The sequence below is a fragment of the Pleurodeles waltl genome, chromosome 10 (genome assembly GCF_031143425.1).
Source record: "Pleurodeles waltl isolate 20211129_DDA chromosome 10, aPleWal1.hap1.20221129, whole genome shotgun sequence".
Taxonomy (NCBI): Eukaryota; Metazoa; Chordata; class Amphibia; order Caudata; family Salamandridae; genus Pleurodeles; species Pleurodeles waltl.
Window position 1 is genome coordinate 844,672,312 of NC_090449.1, and position 23,080 is coordinate 844,695,391.

General features: G+C 46.3%; 1 protein-coding gene across 1 annotated transcript in view; it reads left to right on the forward strand.

Moving 5' to 3' along the window:
* The window catches only part of LOC138262457 (ferroportin-like), a 282,512-nt gene that overhangs the window by 159,535 nt on the left and 99,897 nt on the right, over nucleotides 1–23,080 (forward strand). The window contains exons 4-5 of the mRNA XM_069212351.1: nucleotides 7,729–7,855; nucleotides 11,733–11,987. Of these exons, the coding sequence (XP_069068452.1) occupies nucleotides 7,729–7,855; nucleotides 11,733–11,987 (382 nt within the window). The remainder of the gene's footprint in view (nucleotides 1–7,728; nucleotides 7,856–11,732; nucleotides 11,988–23,080) is intronic.

The window sequence follows — 23,080 nt, forward strand, 5'->3', positions numbered from 1 at the left end:
GGTTCATCATTGCTGGCATACCTAACTGGCTCTCTGTTACTCGAGTATACTTCGGCCCTTCTTGTGCCTGCTTTTGAGGCATCAAAAACTGTGTTGATTCGGCTTGAATCAATGTCGGTCTCTGATAGTTTTGTCCTCCCTGCGCCATTGAATCAGAAGTCATTCCCATGTTATGTTCATCACAGCAGTGCCTTTGAATCTGTGGCTGATAGTTATCAGCAGGTTTAAATTTTGGCACGTCTGGGTATATTCTCTGAATCTGTGGTATTTGTGGTGAGAAAGGCATGTCGGAGCGGCTCGGCCTCTGAGATATTCTCAAATTTGGTGTTACATTACCCTGTATTGGTTCTGGAGGGGCAGTACTAATGCTTGAGCCTTTTTCGCTTTCCACGTATGGTGGTGGGCGATCATTCAGCAATTGTATAATGAACTCCTCATCGTCTGACTCGTCTGCCCTTTTCGAGTTTCTATTGTTCTCTCTATCTCTGGACTGACTCCTGTTTGTCTTATGGGTGGCTTTCCTTCCTTCCGTCTCCGCTTCATCGGTAATTGCTGGAAACAATTTAATCCCCTGCAATACGTCTGATCTCCAAACCTTTTGTGTGCTGTCCCATCTAGCATCCGCTAGTGTCTTTTCTACTTTTTTTATTCTGGTCTCAAACTTCTTTTGTTGTTGGTTTCTAGCTATTAGCTCCCAAATTGCTAGTGCCTCAAACTGTGCTGGTCTTGGAGGTACTTTCATGTCGTATAGCGCAAATCTCAGTTTTCTAAAACCCTTAGATTAAACGACCCGTGGATAGGGAACTCTACACTTCCATGCTTCTCTGTTAATTTGCACCATTGTTTCAACCAAAGACATGGTGCTACACCCTTTTGTTCAATGACGATGTAAGCTGGTGTACCCTCAGGCGGTGTTTCTTCTCCTACATTTGCTTTAATATAAACATCTCCCCTCATGGCACTCTTAAATGCTTTGAAAAATGTCATCTTTCTGTCTTTTATTTTTCTAAAAATGTGTAATCAATAAATGACTTTAATTCCCGGAATACTCTTCGCTTGCCTTTCCCCTTCCAATTGCGCTTCATGGACTGTGTCCAATCCGTGCGCGACCCTTCTCACCAACCGACCTATCTCAGCGTGGCTCCTAGTGACGTCACACTCACACACTGCGGCTGACAAAGTCCTGCGGCTTGTCCTCTTTTCATTCGGCTTCACTCATAAACTAATTTCTGCAATATAACGCGAGCACTTAACCAAAAGAATAAAACAGGAAAGGTAATACAATCGCTTCAGAAACCTTAGGGATTTTACACTAGCCTCGGCAGTTATTCCATCTTTCTCGGTTTCCCGCTTTCGCAAGCAAAATTTGACCCGCAAACTTTACTCTCAACTGATCAATGAACTATTCTAGTGCACTTTAGAATTCATCAAATCTCAAAGTTGAAATTTTCTTTCATTCCTCAGAATTCATACCGACTTGTTGACCACGCCCGATCAACCTATTAAACCGACCAGATCACAACATCAAACAAGTGTCTCATACACTTTTCAACATACTCCGGAGTCTCTTGACCTCGCAGGGCCCGTCTCAACATCAACAACCACGTGGACAATTTTTCTGCTCAAAGCGCTACACACACGTGAAGTTCGACGACTTCCCTACTCTCACACTTTTGGAGTAACACTCCTCTAATATCTTTTAACCCCCTAAAATCCTCACAAACTTCTCAATTAATCTGCGGCAATAAGCTGTGCAAGCGCGAAAACCTAACTTCACTCATACCGTCACTAGAACCGCCAAAACCATTCTCACACCTCCATGTCCTCCATTCGCAAGCTTCGAGATCCCGGGAAAGTCATTGGGGACTTAGGGCATCATCATCCCTCCAACTTGTTTTATCAAAGAAAATTCTAACTTAACTCCGTCTATTGCTCGGATGGGGTCCCAAAGGGCTAAACCATCAATCTCTGCTACCATCTACTGATAACGCGTCCAGCCCTTATAAATTACCTGTACCTGGACACGTTGGAGGTCGGTGGATCTTTTAACCCCTTCGCTGCCAGGCCTTTTCCCCCTCCTGTGCCAGGCCCTTTTTTGCCTATTTGGGGCAGTTCGCGCTTAGGCCCTCATAACTTTTTGTCCACATAAGCTAACCAAGCCAAATTTGCGTCCTTTTTTTCCAACATCCTAGGGATTCTAAAGGTACCCAGACTTTGTGGGTTCCCCTGAAGGAGGCCAAGAAATTGGCCAAAATACAGTGAAAATTTCGTTTTTTTCAAAAAAATTGGAAAAAGGGGCTGCAGAAGAAGGCTTGTGGTTTTTCCCCTGAAAATGGCATCAACAAAGGGTCTGCGGTGCTAAACTCAGCAGCTTCCCAGCTTTCAGGAACAGGCAGACTTGAATCCGAAAACCCAATTTTTCAACACAATTTTGGCATTTTACTGGGGCATACCCCATTTGTGCAATTTTTTGTGCTTTCAGCCTCCTTCCAGTCAGTGACAGGAATGGTCATGAAACCAATGCTGGATCCCAGAAACCTAAACATTTATGAAAAGTAGACAAAATTCTGAATTCAGCAAGGGGTCATTTGTGTAGATCCTACAAGGGTTTCCTACAGAAAATAACAGCTGAAAAAGAAAAATATTGAAATTGAGGTGAAAAAACCATCAATTTTTCTCTACGTTTTACTCTGTAACTTTTCCCTGCAATGTCAGATTATCGAAAGCAATATACCGTTACGTCTGCTGGACTCCTCTGGTTGCGGGGATATATAGGGTTTGTAGGTTCATCAAGAACCCGAGGAACCCAGAGCCAATAAATGAGCTGCACCCTGCAGTGCGTTTTCATTCTATACCGGGTATACAGCAATTCATTTGCTGAAATATAAGGAGTAAAAAATTGCTATCAAGAAAACCTTTGCATTTCCAAAAAGGGCACAAGATAAGGTGTTGAGGAGCAGTGGTTATTCGCACATCTCTGAATTCCGGGGTGACCATAGTAGCACGTGAATTACAGGGAATTTCTCAAATAGATGTCTTTTTTACACACACTCCTATATTTGGAAGGAAAAAATGTAGAGAAAGACAAGGGGCAATAGTACTTGTTTTGCTAATCTATGTTCCCCCAAGTCTCCCGATAAAAATGGTACCTCACTTGTGTGGGTAGGCCTAGCACCCGCGACAGGATATGCCCCAAAACACAACGTGGACACATCACAGAAAACAGAGCTGTTTTTAGCAAAGTGACTACCTGTAGATTTTGGCCTCTAGCTCAGCCGCCACCTAGGGAAACCTACCAAACCTGTGCATTTCTGAAAACTAGAGACCTAGGGGAATCCAAGGAGGGGTGACTTGTGTGGCTCGGACCAGGTTCTGTTACCCAGAATCCTTTGCAAACCTCAAAATTTGGCTAAAAAAACACATGTTCCTCACATTTCTGTGGCAGAAAGTTCTGGAATCTGAGAGGAGCCACAAATTTCCTTCTACCCAGCATTCCCCCAAGTCTTCCGATAAAAATGATACCTCACTTGTGTGGGTAGGACTAGCGCCCACGAAAGGAAAGGGCCCAAAACACAACGTGGACACATCAAATTTTTTTATAAAAAGCAGTGCCTACCTGTGGATTTTGGCCTGTAGCTCAGCCGACACCTGAGGAAACCTAGCAAACCAGTGCATTTTTGAAAACTAGAAACCCAGGGGAATCCAAGATGGGGTGACTTGCGGGGCTCTGACCAGGTTATGTTACCCAGAATCCTTTGCAAACATCAAAATTTGGCCCAAAAAACACTTTTTCCTCTCATTTCGGTGACAGAAAGTTCTGGAATCTGAGAGGAGCCACAAATTTCCTTCCACCCAGCGTTCCCCTAAGTCTCTCGATAAAAATGGTACATCACTTCTGTGGGTAGGCCTAGCGCCCACAAAAGGAAATGGCCCAAAACACAACGTGGACACAACATATTTTTTCGCAGAAAACAGAGGTGTTTTTTGCAAGGTGCCTACCTGTGGTGTTTGGCCTGTAGCTCAGCCGGCCCCAGGGGGGGGGGCAGAAATGCCCTAAAATAAATTTGCCCCCCCAACCCCCACCCTCCCCCGCCGGGAGCGACCCTTGCTTACGGGGTCGCTCCCCCTGCGTGACATTGGCACCAAAAAACAAATCCCCGGTGCCTAGTGGTTTCTGCCCCCTTGGGGGCAGGTTGACCTAAACTCAGCCAATCTGCCCCCAAGGGGGGCAGAAATGGCCTAAATACAATTTGTCCCCCAGGGGAGCGACTTTTGCCTGATGGGTCGCTCCCCATCTCTAAAAAAAAAAAACAAAGAAAAAAAAGAAAAATTCCCCTGGCGCCTAGAGGTTTCTGCCCCCCCCCCCCCGGGGGCAGATCGGCCTAATAATAGGCCGATCTGCCCCCCGGGGGGGCAGAAATGGCCTAAAATAAATTTGCCCCCCCAACCCCCATCCCCCCCCCGGGAGCGACCCTTGCCTACGGGGTCGCTCCCCCTGCGTGACATTGGTGCCAAAAAACAAATCCCCGGTGCCTAGTGGTTTCTGCCCCCTTGGGGGCAGATTGACCTAAAATTGGCCAATCTGCCCCCAGGGGGGCAGAAATGGTCTAAATACAATTTGCCCCCCCAGGGGAGCGACCCTTGCCTGATGGGTCGCTCCCCATCTCTAAAAAAAGAAACAACAACAAAAAAAAAACACAAAAAAAAAATTGCCCTGGCGCCTAGAGTGTTCTGCCCCCCCCCCCCCGGGGCAGTTCGGCCTAATAATAAGCCGATCTGTCCCCCGGGGGGGCAGAAATGGCCTAAAATAAATTTGCCCCCCCAACCCCACCCCCCCCCCCCCCACCCCGGGAGCGACCCTTGCCTACGGGGTCGCTCCCCCTGCGTGACATTGGTGCCAAAAAACAAATCCCCGGTGCCTAGTGGTTTCTGCCCCAAGGGGGGCAGAAATGGGCAAAATATAATTTTCCCCCAAGGGGAGCGACCCTTGCCTAAGGGGTCACTCCCCACCAAAAAAAAAAAAAATGAAACAAAAAAAAATAATTGGTCCCTGGTGCCTAGAGGTTTCTGCCCCCCCCTGGGGGCAGATCGGCCTAATAGTAGGCCGATCTGCCCCCAGGGGGGGCAGAAAAGGCCTTCCCGAAAATATGCCCCCCTGGGAGCGACCCTTGCCCGAGGGGTCGCTCCCTTTTGTCAATAACAATAAAAAAAAAAAATCCCTGGTGTCTAGTGGTTTCTACCCCCCTTGGGGGCAGATTGGCCTCATCAAAATAGGCCAATCTGCCCCCAAGGGGGGCAGAAATGGCCAAAATATAATTTTCCCCCAAGGGGAACGACCCTTGCCTAAGGGGTCGCTCCCCACCTCAATAAAAAAAAAAATGAAAAAAAAAAATGGTCCCTGGTGCCTAGAGGTTTCTGCCCCCAGGGGGGGCAGAAAAGGCCTTTTCAAAAAAATGCCCCCCCTGGGAGCGACCCTTGCCCAAGGGGTCACTCCCTTTTGTCAATTTCTAAGAAAAAAAAAAAAAATCCCTGGTGTCTAGTGGGGTTTCAAAAACCGGATTGCAAGCAATCCGGCTTTTGAAACCCTCGGAGGGACTTCAAAGGGAAGGAAATACTTTTCCTTCCCTTTGAAGCCCCTCCGGGCCTCCCAAGTGATTGAAAAAGAAATGCTTTTGCATTTCTTTTTCAATCGCGCTGGAAGCAGAGCTTCCAGCGCGACGAGGGAGGCCCCTGTGACACATCAGCGCGCGCGCGCGCGCTGACGTTACAGGGGGGGGTGGGGGGGGGTCGGGGGTGGAAGGGGAAGGTCTTCCCCTTCCATCCCCGACTTGGGGGGGGAAGGGGGGTGCACGGGGGCGCGCTAGCGCGCCCCCAAGTTCCCCTGTGCCATGGACGAGATGATCTCGTCCAAGGCACAGGGGAACTGTAGCCTTGGACGAGATCATCTCGTCCAAGGCACAGAAGAGGTTAACCGAGTCGGACTCTCCTCATCCTAGAATAGTCGGGTCACTCAGATCAATAATCGATAACTATTGCAATTGGTAATCAATACTCAATTAATAGCTCAATATAGCACATCAGAAATCAATAACAGTTGGTATTTCGGCGCACCATGACCTTTCAGTCATGAATAAACACACCAGTTTATTAAAAGTTAGTGAATTTATTTCCCTATATTAACAAAGCTAACACGATGTATATAAGTCTCAAAACCAAATGATATATGTAGATGAACATTACTAGCTGTCCATAGCGGCGGAAGAAACGCAATCTACGCAAAATCTGAATAATGATACACTCAGTTATGGCAATGCAAATCACTAATATGACTAACTGTATTTGACTAATTTCATACATTGGTCAGCCTAACAAGATTTCAAATTAAAATGGTGAATCCCTCGACTAACCTCTAATTAGCATTGGCATGTGGGATTTCATGCAAAACGAATTTAGTCAACACAAATTTGGAAACTTCTAACTTGGGCCCTATCAAAATAGCAGTTGGTACCTAAAAGTTAAAATACAATGCATAATACATTTATCCTTTCATATTTACCAAATACAAACAGCATTCAAGAAAAGACTTCGTCCCTCAGATACCGGTTCGATCAGCATGGGGCAGGTTTCAAAGGGGCAAAGTTAAGGGCAAGCTTCCTTGCAGCAGCAAGGAGAATGGGGCAAAGTTACTTCATGGGCAAGATTGGGCAAATCAAAGTTAAAGTCTCTAGGGTGAGAATTCTTAAAGTCTCTTTCTCTCGAATAGAGAAAAGGGCATCAGGATGTCGTCCAAAATGGAGTCTGGCACCTGGCTTCAAATCGGCATCAAGGAAAAAATGGCTGACTTCTCTTTGTCCAGTTGGTTTAAGTAAGAAACATTCCAAATTCTGCAGGGTCTTCCATTGGAGGGTTCATGGGTTGGCTTCAAATTATCCAATGAAAATTGTCTTTTTACTAGCTCTCATTTATGCATACATTGTCCTTGGAGCCTTGGAACACAAGTTGTAACATGGTTTGCCAATTATTTTACTATCTGTACCTTCATTGTCCGCACCTGCAGACTGACCTTGTATCAAAGGGGATGAAACCAGCCTAGTACGAAACCTTGGAGATAAGTGTATTAGTCACCTCTACTGGAAAAATACAACTTCAAGCAAGAATATATGTTTCATTAGTTCAAGGAAAAGCCACGCAGTTAGAATTTGAGACCAGGCAACTAGGCCTAAGCCCCTACTAAATTTAAGCTAAGCAAAACAGTTTCAACCAAGAAATCATGGCATTCATTTGCAATTATGACGGATTACTACAATTTTCGATTCTTCATGATTAATAAAGCTAGTTTATAACGATGGCGAACTACCCCGAGGGCACAATTTCCCTCGTACATTATTTTCTTTACTAAAATCACACTACATTATATGCTTTTGATTACATGATATGTATGAATATATGTTGGACCCTCTTTTCTGCGTCATCATTGGTCATTTCTAAATAATCATTTTCCTGATTTTAAAATGGAAGTGATTATTGTGGCAGCAGAAATGGGCTGGTGTCACTGAAGCAGGGCTCCTTTCACTCCCAATAGTGCATCAGATCTCATTTTAATACCCCCACGCCCTTACTAAGAATCACATCATGTTTCCATTTCTGATTAACTGAAGTTGGACTCAAGTTTAGATGTTTTAAAATGTTACCAACTCGGCCCTTCTGTTATTACTATCTTCCCACAAGGTGTTCTGCTATGGACTTGTAATTATCTTGGCAAATATGGCAAACCTTGCTAGTACCGCGCTGACAATTACCATTCAAAAAGACTGGATTGTGGTTATCACTGGGGACAACAGAGGACAACTGGCCGGTAAGTCACTAGAATTGCACAGTTTTTTTAACTCCACACTACTGCACACTATGATGTAATCTGTTTGGTATGGAAAACACGGTGGCACAACCACTCAGCCCCAAAACAGGAGGTTACTGAGTACCTTTAAGTCAGTCGGATTATTATGTGAACCGCAGCTCTTTGAATGTGTGCAATTACATTTGTAGCTGTACTGAGGAGTTATAGTCACAGGTGATTAATTTATACCTGGATTATAATGCCCCACTCCCAACTAACTACAAAAATGTTGCAGAATTTGTTGTTACTGGGTTCTTTGACAGCAGAATTCAGTCATCTGAGTAGAACAATTTTGTGTTGATAAAAGTTCCAGGAGATGTAATCACCACGTTCTTCCAGAAATGAGTGTCTATTGTTTCCCTTCCACAGAAACTAATTTTGGAGGTTTGTTAGCAACCCCCCCTCCAAATAAAACGGATTTACTCCTGCCCTTAAGAGGAGTAAAACTGAAAAAACATTTTAGATTGGAACACTACATGCAAAAGAATTTAGTACAGCTCAAAATTGAGCTGTTTGCTCTTCGCCAATTTTCCCACATATCCCTCACCCTGGAATTCTGTCACATTGTTAAAAATGTGAATAGATTTGCTTATGACAGAAGAAAATCCACCATTTATGATTTTTGAAACAGGAATGCTCACTAAAGTAATTTTATTAATTGATTTCACCATAAGCCTTCTCAATACAAAAAATACCTAAACTCGTCATAATAAGGAACACAAATTATATTCAGACATCTAATTATTACAATTCATAAATCTAATGACGCAGTTCATCTATTTGACAAGTGGTGAACAAGCAACTGAAAATGTTAAATCCGATACAATCAGTTTCGCTAAGTGTCAGGCAAACAGACCATTCACAAATCATCCAATTAAAAAAACAAATTAAATGATTAGAAGGTTAAATAAATGTATTCAGGTTAAATTATCATAGGGTAAAGGCATACTGCCGTACAGGAATGGGATATTGTGTTTGTAGTGCTATTTCCACATCTACATTACATGGAGGTGCACAGAAAGCGGTGTGGATGTGGTCAACAATGTTTTTTGGCAGGTTTTATATAGCGCAATTTGAAGACGAAGGTATAGGAGCGCTGTGCATGATCACCAATGACATTACACAAGGTCACATTATGGGTGTGTTACCTCCTAATAATAGGCTAAGGTGACACGTAATAGAGCAGTGACATCTACTACCCTCAGAGGTTGACTCAAATCTTTTGACTCAGACAGAAGTAATACGATCTTCAAATCAAATAATGGTAACTAATAACCATAAACCAACAACACTATTCAATAAGGAGTCAGACATTTATACACACCATGGCCTATGTGGTCATGAATCACCACACCAATTTAGTAAAATTTAAACATTTTTTGCCCTTATAGTAACAATGCTAAAGTCACGTAAATGATGCACAAAACCAAATGGTAGCAATACAGAAACAACACAGGCTGTCCAAAGCATCTGAAGAATCTTAGTCTAATAAGTGCAATCACAATTAAACACTCCAAAATAATTATACAGAATATTAACAGTTATTTGAGAAATAACAGCATATTTCATTAGTTGTGCAGTTGAATCAATCATAATCAATTAATAGACATTAAAATCAAATATTGGGTCACACATCCTAGCTACCAAACTCTAATTCGAAAAGCATGTGTAGGGTTGGGCTTTGCACATGCAAAAATTAAAAATAAGTCAAAAATTAATTTGGAAAACATCTAACTATGTCGCTAACAAAAATGCGGTTGGATTTCTAAAGAGAAAAACCTGGAAAGGAAAACAAACGCAAATTGGTTATACCTCTCCTAGTTGAAACAGCAGCCAGCAGAATCTTTGTCAGCAGAGCACATGAGCAGCAGGTTATCAGCAAACAGCATCAGCATCAGGAACATGGAAAGGGGAACAGTTCAGTAATGTTGGGCCTAATGTATCTGAACTGGTAAAATCATAAGTAGATGGACTAGAACTGAACAGAACTGAAACTGGAAAGAAACTGAGCAGAACTGAACTGAAAAGACATCAAATGGATCTGAACTTACATCACCTGAACTTTGCCTAATTGAAGTCTCAAAATCACTAGTTAAGTGTCTATGGGACAAGACTATGGGGTGTGATGGTGAGCAACCATCTGAATTTTGTTTCTCCTTTGATTTGTATCCTTCTTCATTCTTCCATGGGCCATGTTGACGCTCTTCTCCGGTCGACAGTTTCTGCAGAAAAAAAGAAAACAGCACAAAACATGACATTTAGCTAATGTTACTTTCTACTAGAAATGAAGGCCCATTGTTAAAACTTGCAATAGTTATCACAAGAAAGTCAGAACAGAGAAAGTGGTAGATTACCACTGTGAGATCTTGATAGGATGTCTAGTAAACAATGTTTGCAAAAGCATTTCAGTAAAGTCATCATAAGATTTCAATATTGTGCTTCTGGAAAAATACTAAAACGTGGGGCTTTTTACTAATGCTAATATATGAAGAATAAAACAATTTTAATAGTTTCACATCATTAGTTTTGTTCATTAATATTAATCATATTTTGTCAGTACATGTAGTTAAAATTCATCAAAATACATTTTCACAGTCATTTATTATTTCACATAGAACTCAAAGTGGTGGACATCATGTCAACCACTTTTCAAACATGCACATTTTACATATCTAGTACCAGATTCTCTAATTAGGCCTTTTAGTACACCTTATATATTTTATTTTGGTTACTCATATGTTCTTAAAAATGCTAGCTCTCTAACAACATTCATATTTTTTTAGGTACAGGGAGATTAAGTGATTTGCCCAGAATCACAGGATTTTGAGTTGACGCAGAGACTAGGGCCTGGTTCTCCAATTCTAAAGTCGGCAGCTCTGGCAGTAATGCCACATCCTTTCCCATAATACCCATAATAAAATATTAGTTATATTATATTGATTCTACATTATCAGTAAAGGAATAATAGAAGGGATATGGCAGGAGAGACATATTGTGACAAAAGTAAATTCTTAAAACTTAAATCACACCTGTGACAATGTGTCATAATGACACCCCGCCTCCCCCCATCTCACCCCCTCAGCTGTTTGAACTTCCTTTGGGCCTTCTCACCATTCCCCCTTTTACCTTCCACATAATGAACACCAGGGTCTATTTTTTAGTTTGAGAACGGTTGCAGTGTATTATATTTTACAAACTGGTAGATACATTTTAACGATAAACGTCATTAATATGTTCCAGACATATTATGAGAAAAGTAAAATCTTAAACACTTAAAATCACACCTGTGACAACAAACTGTAATGTTCCGTATGAGAATAAAGCATGACATATTAAAATGTGAAATGGAGGAATGTTTTGAATTTATCAACAGAAGGAGAGACATAAGCTTTAATTTATTCTGAGTTCCGCCCCAGTGTTTAATGGTAAAAGCAGTAATCCCAAGCTACAGCTTTAGGCTCATATTAGATGCAGTTTTAGGATAACCTTTGTGAGTACTGCTTATTAAGGATAAAATGTTGGCAAATTACTTTTGCCACATAATATATTGTAATGTTGTAAACATGATGCCACGTTCTAACATCTTCAGGTCCTTGTAACCTATATAAATGTAGCTACATTAAATACAATGAAATGTCATAATTACCGCAGGTAGGACCTGTTGATCATTAAAGCAATAACTTCACTGGTAACTGTTATGGGAATACTTGTGAAATTTACCAGAAATAATTAGGACAAATCCAAACAGCATGGTTTACCTAGGGTGTATGACTGTATTATTTAAGTGCTTCTTTTATTGACATAGCATCTTTAAGACTTGTTTGTCTTTACATCCTAGGAATGAATGCAACTGTAAGAAGAATGGACCAAGTCATCAATATCTTTGCACCTCTTTCTGTCGGCCAGGTCATGACCTGGGCCTCTAATGTCATTGGCTGTGGTTTCATCCTTGGATGGAATGTGGTCTCTCTTCTGGTGGAGTTTATATTTTTGGCCAGAGTCTATCAAATGGTACCTCAGTTGGCTGTAAAGGCTTCACACTCTATAGGGGAGCATTATATAGAAAGACAGTTGGAACATATCAATATGCAAGGTAAGGCGTGTTTGATAGGGAATGAAAGAATCATAAAACTGAAGGTATTTTCCAGCTTTGCTTGGTGAGGCATGCCAATATTGTTAGGGGTCAAGAAGTTGTTTTATGCTACTTCTCATTCACGGGCAGATTGACAAAATTATTTTCCCACCTGAGTTATGCATTATTGTTGACAATCTCTCATTTTGTTGTGAATCTTCTGATATTTTGGATTTCTGAACAGCTAGTAATCTAACATCTGAGCAGCCGAGGCATATGCATTACCTGGTTTATTATACCCTTTGGTGTCAAGGGATTCTGCTCGACGATGTAGGAGGATTTCTTTGGACCAAAGAAAGGGCCTCCTGTTCCTCTTTTGCAGCCAAAAAATGGCCACTGGAGGAGAAGTGATACGAAAGCAAATAGAAGAAATACTTCCACACACTACAGCAGCGTTATCATGCATTACGGATACACACCACGGTACATTCCCTCAACTTTGGAAACTTACCCTTTCCTGTATCACAAGGGACTACGTTACATATCACTGGACTACTCAACAAACTTTGATATAATACTACAAGTGAGGCTTAACAGAAGTACTTTCTATACTAGTCTTACTCAACCTTAGCGCTTGAGCCTTGAAAAAGTCCGTGAGGACGAAACACGTGTTGGCTGTTTCTGAACTCTCACATGCCTTCATATGGATATGAAATATCTTTGAGCATTATTTTGTCTTCTCCAACGCAAGGGATTAAAATATTTTATGCAACTGTGCGCATCTTGGACCTATTATTTTTGGAGTGCCCTGGTTGCTCTTTTGTTATTTCACAGAAGAAATACTTTATTTTATTGGTTAGAAAAATTATTTACAGATAAAAAAAACCTCTTTGGTGACAGGTAGACCAAGGAGAAGAGAACATTTATGAGCGAAAGAGCAGAGACAGTCAATTGGCAGATCCACTGGAGGGAGCAACAAGCTGCAACCAGTAACAGACCCAGATCAACCGGTCTCCTTTTATAGGCAGCACAATTCAAGGATCTGGAACAGGAAAACAGAAAAGAGGAAGCACTATTCTTCCATAATGGCTTGGGGAGGCAGACTAATGATAAAGCATTTAGGCCTCATTCCTAACCTGGAATGGAATATATAACCATATTAATCATGGATTTCATTTCAGGAAGAAACACTTCTCATGAAGCTTTTCCATTCCTAGAATGGTCTCTCGCTTTAGCCGACCATGGGGCATACCTCGCTGTTCAGAAGCAGCAGTGCAAGGTAGGTGACACAAGGCTACTGTTAACGCGACCCTTTATGATTAATTTACTCTCTTTGGGACTCGTTTTCGGCCAATGAATCTTTTGACCCTGATTGAAGACACCTTAGGATGAGATAGCTAATCAACATGTCAATCAATATGTCAATAATGTCATCAAAGTTCACAGTAATACGACAATTCAAATTAGTCAAAGACATTTAATAAACTCGAAAACCACCATGACCTTTCAGTCATGAATAAGCATGCACGTTTTAGTATGATTTTGTGAAGTTTATTCCCTATTGATTACAATTCTACTAGCAGGTTTATTAGTCTCAAAACCAAGAAACATAATAGCATAGTCACAATATGGCAACTCTGATAAGATTTCCTCAAAGCAAGAATCATAAACATTAGAATATAACACGGTGTCAGCATAAGTTATCTTTAGCAGAGTATCATCATCACGTTATTCAACAAAGCATAGATTCAGTCGTTTGTCTATTTGCGTCAGTTTAGTGAATCCCTCTCCTAACCTCAAATCAGCATTGGCATGTTGGGCTTCATGCAAAACAATTTAGTAACACCAATTTAGAAATCATCTAGCTATGGTCTCTGTCAAAAGAAGCAGTTGGTACCTAGAAAGGAAAAGCAAACAGACAATTACAATTTCATTGTCATTTAGTTACCCTCCGTATTTGGGTCAACACTCAGGTTCGGTCTTCATCCTCAGGACATCAGTTGGTTCGCCATCAGTAATTCAGCAATCGGCTAAAAGGGGGCACTTCCATCATAAGGAGGTAAAGTGTAAACGGGCAATTTATAAGGCAAGAATGGTTTTAAGAACCAAACAGCAAGTCTCTATGCAGAGTGATAAAGTGTCTGGGTCATAGCAAATCGCATCAGCATCTCCCCTAACTCTCTCCTATTCTCTCCTGTTCTCCAGTCTCCTAGTTCTAGTTCTGTTCTCCTTTACTTCCTGGTGTCAAGGGTTTTTATCCCATTTTCGTTGTACATTCCACTAAAATTTGGTTGGACAAGGGGTTGCTCCCCACTATCTTTAACCAATTGTCTTTACATTAGCTCATCGAATTTGTCACCCCATAACAGTCCTCACGTATTTTATTGGTCCTTATGATTGACGTCTTTAGCGGGTGGAATGTCCGGTATGATTTCATAGTCTTGTGGTCCTTTGCACATCTTCGGTCAGTGGCTCCATTGTCTGTACCGGTTCAGGCAGCCTTGTACCTGCTATTGGTCTACAGTGTTGCATTCAGCTAAAATGTTTCTACAAGCAAGTCGAATTTCATGAGAATGGATCTACTACAGTTACATTCAGCTTCTAGTTTGGAGGAAAACAAGAGTTCATGTTCTTCAGCAAGTCAGCACATTGCACGTTAGAAAAACACATTTAATATGAGAGTCAGGCAGCTAGGCCTCGACTCATGCTAACTAAAGCCTAATAATTTATTAGCAAAACTTTAGCATATAGATTTTCAATGTTAATGCACAATCACAATTTTAATAAACATTTCATAATTATTAGTCAGTTTCATTAGTCCCCGTATATGTTGGCGGCCACTCCCCGTGGGCATGTTTCGAGCGCACGTTATAGCAAAATACATTAATACATTTTCTATGCGGCAATATCACACATTAGTTCATAATCATTTCATGTTAATATTGATTATATATGCTACGCTCTCTCACTACCACCCAGCAAACCAGCACAAACCAATAAGCAACAATAGAGACACTGTCAGAGAGAAAGGCCCCCGACACTAGGGGAGTGAGCTCGCTTGAGTGCTTGTCCTGTGGCTCCAGGAAACCTGCCGTATGAAGCTTTAGGATGATCACCATCCGACTGCCTTTGTCTACACATTCGGATCAGTAACTCAGAACAGGCCAGTTCCTGCTTTCTTGCTTGTGCCCGGTTCAGAGACGAAAGTGTGCTGTTCGGTAGGCCAGATGTAAAATGTGCATCAAAGGTTACATCAGCTGCACACATACCAAATCGGGAATGTAAGCTCAAAAGCGTTTTTTCCCAACTCATCCACTCATTTAGATAAAAATGTAACACGCCTAATAGCACATGTTGGTGCAACAGGATGTAAGGCTGTGTTCAAACGAAAAGGATATTTTATTTGTAATTAAAATGCCAGATTTCAGACTGTGGTAATTTAGTTTTAGAAGTGCACATACGGTTTGCACAGCTTTGTAGCGTTCAAATCTGAAATGCAGTTTTAAGGACATACTTTACAAAAATAGCATACTTCGAAGTTTCATAAACAAGATGCAACTGTGAATTATAACTGATGTTGACATAAAGCAGATTAAGGGGGTCATTACAACATTGGCGGTAAAAGCTGCTTACCGCCGTGCAGAAGACCGCCAACACACCGCCGCGGCCGCGGAATTCCGCCACAGCTATTATGACCCACATCTCGGAATCCGCCGAAATTCAGACACCCACACAAGTCCGCCACACCAAAGGTCAGTGATAAACTGGCGAAAACAAAACCTCCACCGTCACACCAACAGAAACACGCCCATGCTATTACGACACACGAATCCAATGGGCGGTGTTTCAACCGCGGTATTCCATTGGCGGTACACACCGCCACGCTCAAAATACACACACATCTCCAAAACACCGCCACATTGGACAATTCTAAATACACACACCTGATACACATACAAACACCACTCCCAGGCACCCATTACAATATAAAACATACACCCACATCACCCACAAACCCCTACAACCAAAAATTATGGACTAAGGCGACTGAGAGAGCACAGCATAGACAACCCCACCACACAGAGGCACACAACACCATCACCCACACAACATCCACGCACAAAACACCACACACCACTACACATCACCACACTCATCACCACATACACCATCCTACACATCGCCTACACCACCCCAAGGCACGGCAAAGACACCCCAGGTTCTCCGAGGAGGAGCTCAGGGTCATGGTGGAGGAAATTGTACGGATAGAGCCACAGCTATTTGGAGCACAGGTGCAGCACACCTCCATTGCAAGGAAGATGGAGCTATGGCGAAGAATAGTCGACAGGGTCAACGCAGTGGGACAGCACCCAAGAAATCGGGACGACATCAGGAAGAGGTGGAACGACCTACGGGGGAAGGTGCGTTCCGTGGTCTCCAGACACCACATCGCGGTACAGCGGACTGGCGGCGGACCCCCACCTCCTCCCCCATAACTAACAACATGGGAGGAGCAGGTCTTGACCATAATGCATCCAGTGGGCCTCGGTGGAGTCGGTGGAGGAATGGGCACTGGTAAGTCAAATCTTATCTATCATATCCCCCACCCTACCTGCATGCTATCACACCCCCCCACCCTCACCCCCTCCCCTATCACTCCAACTCCTCACTAATGTACAAATAACACAAACCACCCATCCCAACACCAAGCCCTGCATGACACAACAAAGCATGGACACCCATCACTAAAGCATACCCACTGCACATACCCATAACACCCCCTAACCATCATCACACAAGGCCCCACACAGGAATGCTAGCACTGGGGTACACGCTCACCCACTCATTGCACACCATGACACACACACATGCAATAATCATGCTTTTACACCCCTGCAGGGCCACTACCTAACGTCACCAGACAGGAGGGTCCAGACATCTCTACTCCACCCACAGAAGAGGCCCACAGTGATGACAGCAGCTCTGGCCAACTGGATCCAAATGACCAGCCCAGACCATTGTGGGCCTCGGGACAGTCGGTTCCCCTCACACAGGCACAGCCCAAAACTGACCTTCCACCCTCTGGTAACACCAGCACAGCACCCACCCAGCGGGCCCATACCTCCGTCCCCAGGACACGTCAATCAGCTGTGTGTCCACCACTACAGGGAACCCAGGATAACCCACCACCCAAACAACAACAGGGACCTGGGGGCAGTGGTAGTGGGCACACGGTCCAGGGGACGGAGGCCCAGGAACACAGGGGAACTGGGAGGGCTGCTGTGCGACAGGGGGCGGACAGGCCTAGGGAACCCATTCTCCACAAGGCCCTCTCATCCATCATGGGAGCATACCACCACTCCCAGGAGACGATGGCTACGGTCCTGGCCAAGTTTCAGGAGACCCAGCGCCTGCAGGAGGAACAGTATTTGGGGTTCAGGGAGAAACTCAGAACCATCAGCTCTGCCCTGGGCACCATCTTAGGGGTGCTGAACGCCATACAGAACACAATGAGGAACACCGTGGCACTCCAAGGGGCCCCTGACACTAGCATGGACGATGAACTGCCCACCACCTCCGCCGGCGCTAGTGGACAGGACGCCCCGCCACAGGACCACCACACCAGCACCCCACCCCCTGCAGACGGAGAACCACCCCGCAAGCGGTCCCTGAGATCCAGGAACAGGACAGAGCACGATGGCAAGACCCCCGCTAAGAAATGAGACCACCCTGATTGTCATCCCACTGTCCCACTTTGTAACCCTGTCCATATTGGAACTGCCCCAGCTCTACTTCCTATGCCCTTATGGGCAATGCACCTGTGAGACTAATAGACTGGACTCTGCCATGGACATTCCTCCACCATCACCCATCACCATTTTACCACCCCCTCCAATAATTAGCACTTCAATAAACACCCATGAAGCACAAACATCTCAGGAGTCAGTCTGTGATTTTGAAAATGTTTATTAGCTGTGACAATTACAAAATCCGTTAGAAAATGTAATGTCAACATACCTATGTCACACATCACAAGTCCATGAAGGATGCAAGCAGATGACACACGTTGGTAACCACACCTGTGAAACCGTAATGGAAATGTAGAACTCAGTTACCAAATACTGCTTGAAATAGACAGACAGGATAAAGGTAGAAGTGTGACAGGAAATGTAGTAGTCAAGAAAGTGTTCTCACCTGTGTGTCATTGGAAATATTGCTGTATGACTGAGTCCCTGTTGTCAATTTCTTCTTCCTCGGCTTCCTCCTCATCACTGTCCACAGGCTCCACAGCTGCCACAACACCGTCATCTGGACCATCCTCCTGCAGAAAAGGAACCTGGCGTCGCAAAGCAAGATTGTGAAGCATAGAGCAGGCGATGATGATCTGGCACACCTTCCTTGGTGAGTGGAATAGGGAACCATCTGTCATATGGAGGCACCTGAACCTGGCCTTCAGGAGGCCGAAGGTGCGTTCGATCACCCTCCTAGTCCACCCATGGGCCTCATTGTAGCGTTCCTCTGCCCTGGTCCTGGGATTCCTCACTGGAGTCAATAGCCATGACAGGTTGGGGTAACCAGAGTCCCCTAATAGCCACACCCGGTGCCTCTGGAGTTGACCCATCACATAAGGGATGCTGCTATTCCGCAGGATGTAGGCGTCATGCACAGAGCCAGAGAACATAGCATTTACCTGGGAGATGTACTGGTCTGCCAAACATACCATCTGTACATTCATGGAATGATATCTCTTCCGGTTCCTGTACACCTGTTCACTCCTGTGGGGGGGACCAGAGCTACATGGGTCCCATCAATGGCACCTATGATGTTAGGGATATGTCCAAGGGCATAGAAGTCACCTTTAACTGTAGGCAAATCCTCCACCTGAGGGAAAACGATGTAGCTCCTCATGTGTTTCAGCAGGGCAGACAACACTCTGGACAACACGTTGGAAAACATAGGCTGGGACATCCCTGATGCCATGGCCACTGTTGTTTGAAATGACCCACTTGCTAGGAAATGGAGCACTGATAGCACCTGCACTTGAGGAGGGATTCCTGTGGGATGGCGGATTGGTGACATAAGGTCTGGCTCCAACTGGGTACACAGTTCCTGGATTGTGGCAAGGTCAAACCAGCGGTCGGTACACCAGAGGATTCCGCCATCTCCTCACATGTCCCAGCTGACGGTGCCTAGGAAGGACAACAGCGACCAGAGAGTCAAGCAACTCAGAGGTATGTACCCACAGCTACACGGAACACGAAACAAAATTCAAAAAGTTGTCTGTTTGTGTGTTGAGTCCAGGCCGAGGTATGTGTGACGCAGTTGTAAATGAAGCCATGCGGGCCCCTGAAATGGCGGCTGCCTGACCTCTAAAGTGGGACAATGGGATGTGAGGTAACTGCGCTGGCGTTGTACACCGTTGTGGTAGGCGGTCTAAGACTGCTGTGCAATGCTGCATTGGTTAACATTGGACCCTATGGGTCCCAGGAGCCAATGACGAAGTGCGCCGGCGGTGATGATACGCACTGCCGCGGACATCACCGCTGCGGACGTGACCGCCATTTTCTATCTGTTCAATCACTCGATACCTGATCTTCGACAGGAGAGGACCTATCCTGCAAGTGCTGCTGTGACCTCGGTCTGGAAGAGACAATGGCACTTGCGTCTGGGGAAAGGGCCCCTGCCTTCACTGAACAGGAGTTGGAGAAGCTCGTGGACGGGGTCCTCCCCCAGTACACGCTACTCTACGGTCCTCCAGACCAACAGGTGAGTAAATAGGGTGCAAGTTATATGGGCTATGGCTGGGTGGAGAGGGCTGGATGTAAGAAGGAAGGGGGCAGAGTTCTGCGAGCACGAAGGACTGTGAATGCATGTGCCACATGGCAAGGGTAGGGATGTGGGCCACTCACTTCGACGGTGCAGTTGCTAATGACATCTGTTCTTCCCCTGTACATGTCATGTAGGTCAGAGCCCACCAGAAGAAGGATATTTGGCGTGCCATCGCCAAGGACGTCCGGACCCTGGGGGTCCACCAGAGACGGAACACCCACTGCCGTAGAAGATGTGAGGACATTCGCCGCTGGAGCAAGAAGACGGCGGAGGCTCAGCTGGGGATGGCCTCCCAACGTGGGAGGGGTGCCCGTCGCACCATGACCCCCCTGATGTTCCGGATCCTGGCGGTGGCCTACCCTGAGTTGGATGGGCGCATGAGGGCATCACAGCAGACACAAGGGGGTGAGTACACTCTCATTCTGCTGACTTTGCGTGCAGTGGAGGGGTCTGGGTGGAGGAGGAGGGCTGTGGGATTCCCCAGGCCAGGGCGAGTTCCGTAGGCTAGGCCCCTCCGTAATGCAGGCCATGTGGCACTCCACCCCACCTCTGTAGAGTGCCAGGTACAGGTATTCATGTCCTTGTGTCATCTATGTGTGCAGATGTCCACCAAGCCCAACAGCGCGGCGTAGTGCAGGTGGCTGCTGTGTCTGTATTGTCCGCCAACGGTAGCGGTAAGCCATGCACTCAACCTGTCTTTCTTCTGTCGCCCCCCGCTTTTTTGTGCTCTCCCTGTTCTTTTGTGCATCAGCATCATTAGGCGGAGGTACAGTGGCACCGGAGCACGAGGGGGCTGCATCCCACATGGCCATGGAGGGCCACACCACGGACTCTGAATACACCAGTGGGACGGAGGGCGAGGGGAGCTTCACGGCGGTCACCGGATCAACAACCAGCGACACGGACTCGTCCTCCGATGGGAGCTCCCTTGTGGTGGCGGCAACATCTGTGCCTCCCACTTCTACAGGTACAGCCGCCACCCCCCCTACCAGCACCGCCCTCCCAGCAGCCCCTCAGCCTTTGCCCCGTGCCCGCTCACCCAGGAGGGTGGGCATCACCTTCGCCCCAGGCACCTCAGCCCCTGCCCCTGTCACCTCTGCTGCCCTCAGTGAGGAGGCCATTGACCTCCTCAGGTCACTCACTGTTGGGCAGTCTACCATTGTGAATGCCAACCAGGGTGTAGAAAGGGAGTTGCAACACACTGATGCATTCCTGGAGGGCATTCATTCTGGTCAGGCTGCCCATCATCGAACCCTGCAATCTCTGGCCTCAGCACTGATGGCAGCCATTGTCCCTGTGTCTAGCCTCCCGCCTCCAACTTCCTTCACCCAGACCCAATCCCCTGTACCTCTGCCTATCCCAAGCACACCATCAGACCAGCCTGCACACACCTCAACACACAAGGGAAGCTCAGGCAAACATAGGCACCACACATCCCACAGGCACTCACACAAGCATCACCCACATACAGACACAGCAACATCCACTGCCTCCACTGTGTCCCCCTCCTCGTCGTCTCCCTCCTCCCTCCCAGTGTTGTCTACACTCTCACCTGCATGCACTACCACTACAGCCACTAGGACTCGCACCAGAACACCCACCACCACACCCCGCTCACCTGCACTCACCACCCCCACTACCATTTACACGTCCCCTGTGTCCTCTCTCAGTGTGTCTGTGACGCCCCCTCCCAAAGTACACAAACGCGGGCACACACACACCGAACATCCATCCACCTCACGACAGCCTCCAGAACATGCACTGCACCCAAATCATCAAAAGTCACACCTCCTACAACCACCTCCTCTTCCTCCACTCCCAGACCCCCTCCAGCTACCTATCCCAGTGTTCGTCAGAAACTTTTCCTGAGCAACGTTGACCTCTTTCCCACTGCCCCCCCCCTCCAATTCATAGGTCCCGTACTAGCACCTCAGCCAAAAAATCTCCGGTACCAGTGGTGCCTGTTAGAGGTATGTGGAGTGCACCGGCCACCAGGGCAGCCAGTGTGACCCAGAGCCAAAACACAGCCAGTCCCCCCGTGAAGCACCAGAAGTTGGACAGTGCCCGACGGGAGAGGGGGAAGACTCCTGCCGGCAAAGCGGCTCACAAGGGTCCCGGGGGGAGTGTTGAGTCAGCTGTGACTCCTTCCAAGGTGGGGAAGGGGCAGAAGAAAGTGCCAAAGTCTGGGAAGAGCAGCACGGCAGAGAAGGCCGCCATCATCCCCGCTGCCCAGGACGCCACCGCCAGCCCCATCGTCACTGGTCAAGAGACCACCGCCAGAGTCAGTGCCCAGGAGGGCAGTCCAATCTTCACTGGTCAGGAGACCACCGCCAGAGTCAGTGCCCAGGAGGGCAGTCCCATTGTCACTGGTCAGGAGACCACCGCCAGAGTCAGTGCCCAGGAGGGCAGTCCCATCGTCACTGGTCAGGAGACCACCGCCAGATTCAGTGCCCAGGAGGGCAGTCCAATCGTCACTGGTCAGGAGACCACCGCCAGAGTCAGTGCCCAGGAGGGCCCCGGCAGCCACAGCCCCGCTGGGCAATGAGGGACTGACATGGCAAACTCCACTGCACAGGTCAGAGACAGCAAAGTCAAGCACCGCTGAACAGGGCACAGACCGCTGAACAGGGCAAGCACCGCTGAACAGGGCAAAGACCGCTGAACAGGGCAAGCACAGCTGAACAGGGCAAAGACCGCCATGGCAAGCACCGCTGAACAGGGCAAGCACCGCTGAACTGGTGAGAAACTGCTAAGTCAAGCACCGCTGAACAGGGCAAAGACCGCTGAACAGGGCAAGTACCGCTGAACAGGGCAAAGACCGCCATGGCAAGCACCGCTGAACAAGGCAAGCACCGCTGAACTGGTCAGAAACTGCTAAGTCAAGCACTGCTGAACAGGGCAAAGACCGCCATGGCAAGCACCGCTGAACAGGGCAAGCACCGCTGAACAGGGCAAAGACCGCCATGGCAAGCACCACTGAACAGGGCAAGCACCGCTGAACTGGTCAGAAACTGCTAAGTCAAGCACCGCTGAACAGGGCAAAGACCACCATGGCAAGCACCGCTGAACAGGGCAAGCACCGCTGAACAGGGCAAAGACCGCCATGGCAAGCACCGCTGAACAGGGCAAGCACCGCAACATCAAGCACCGGTAGCCCATATGCGCCAGGGCCAGTGACGGAACTGGGACCTTCACAGGGAGAATGATGCACTCTGGGCACCAGTCCCCCTCCAGAACCTTTGGAGAACAGCATCCACTACCTCAGTCCTTAACAGGATGAAGCA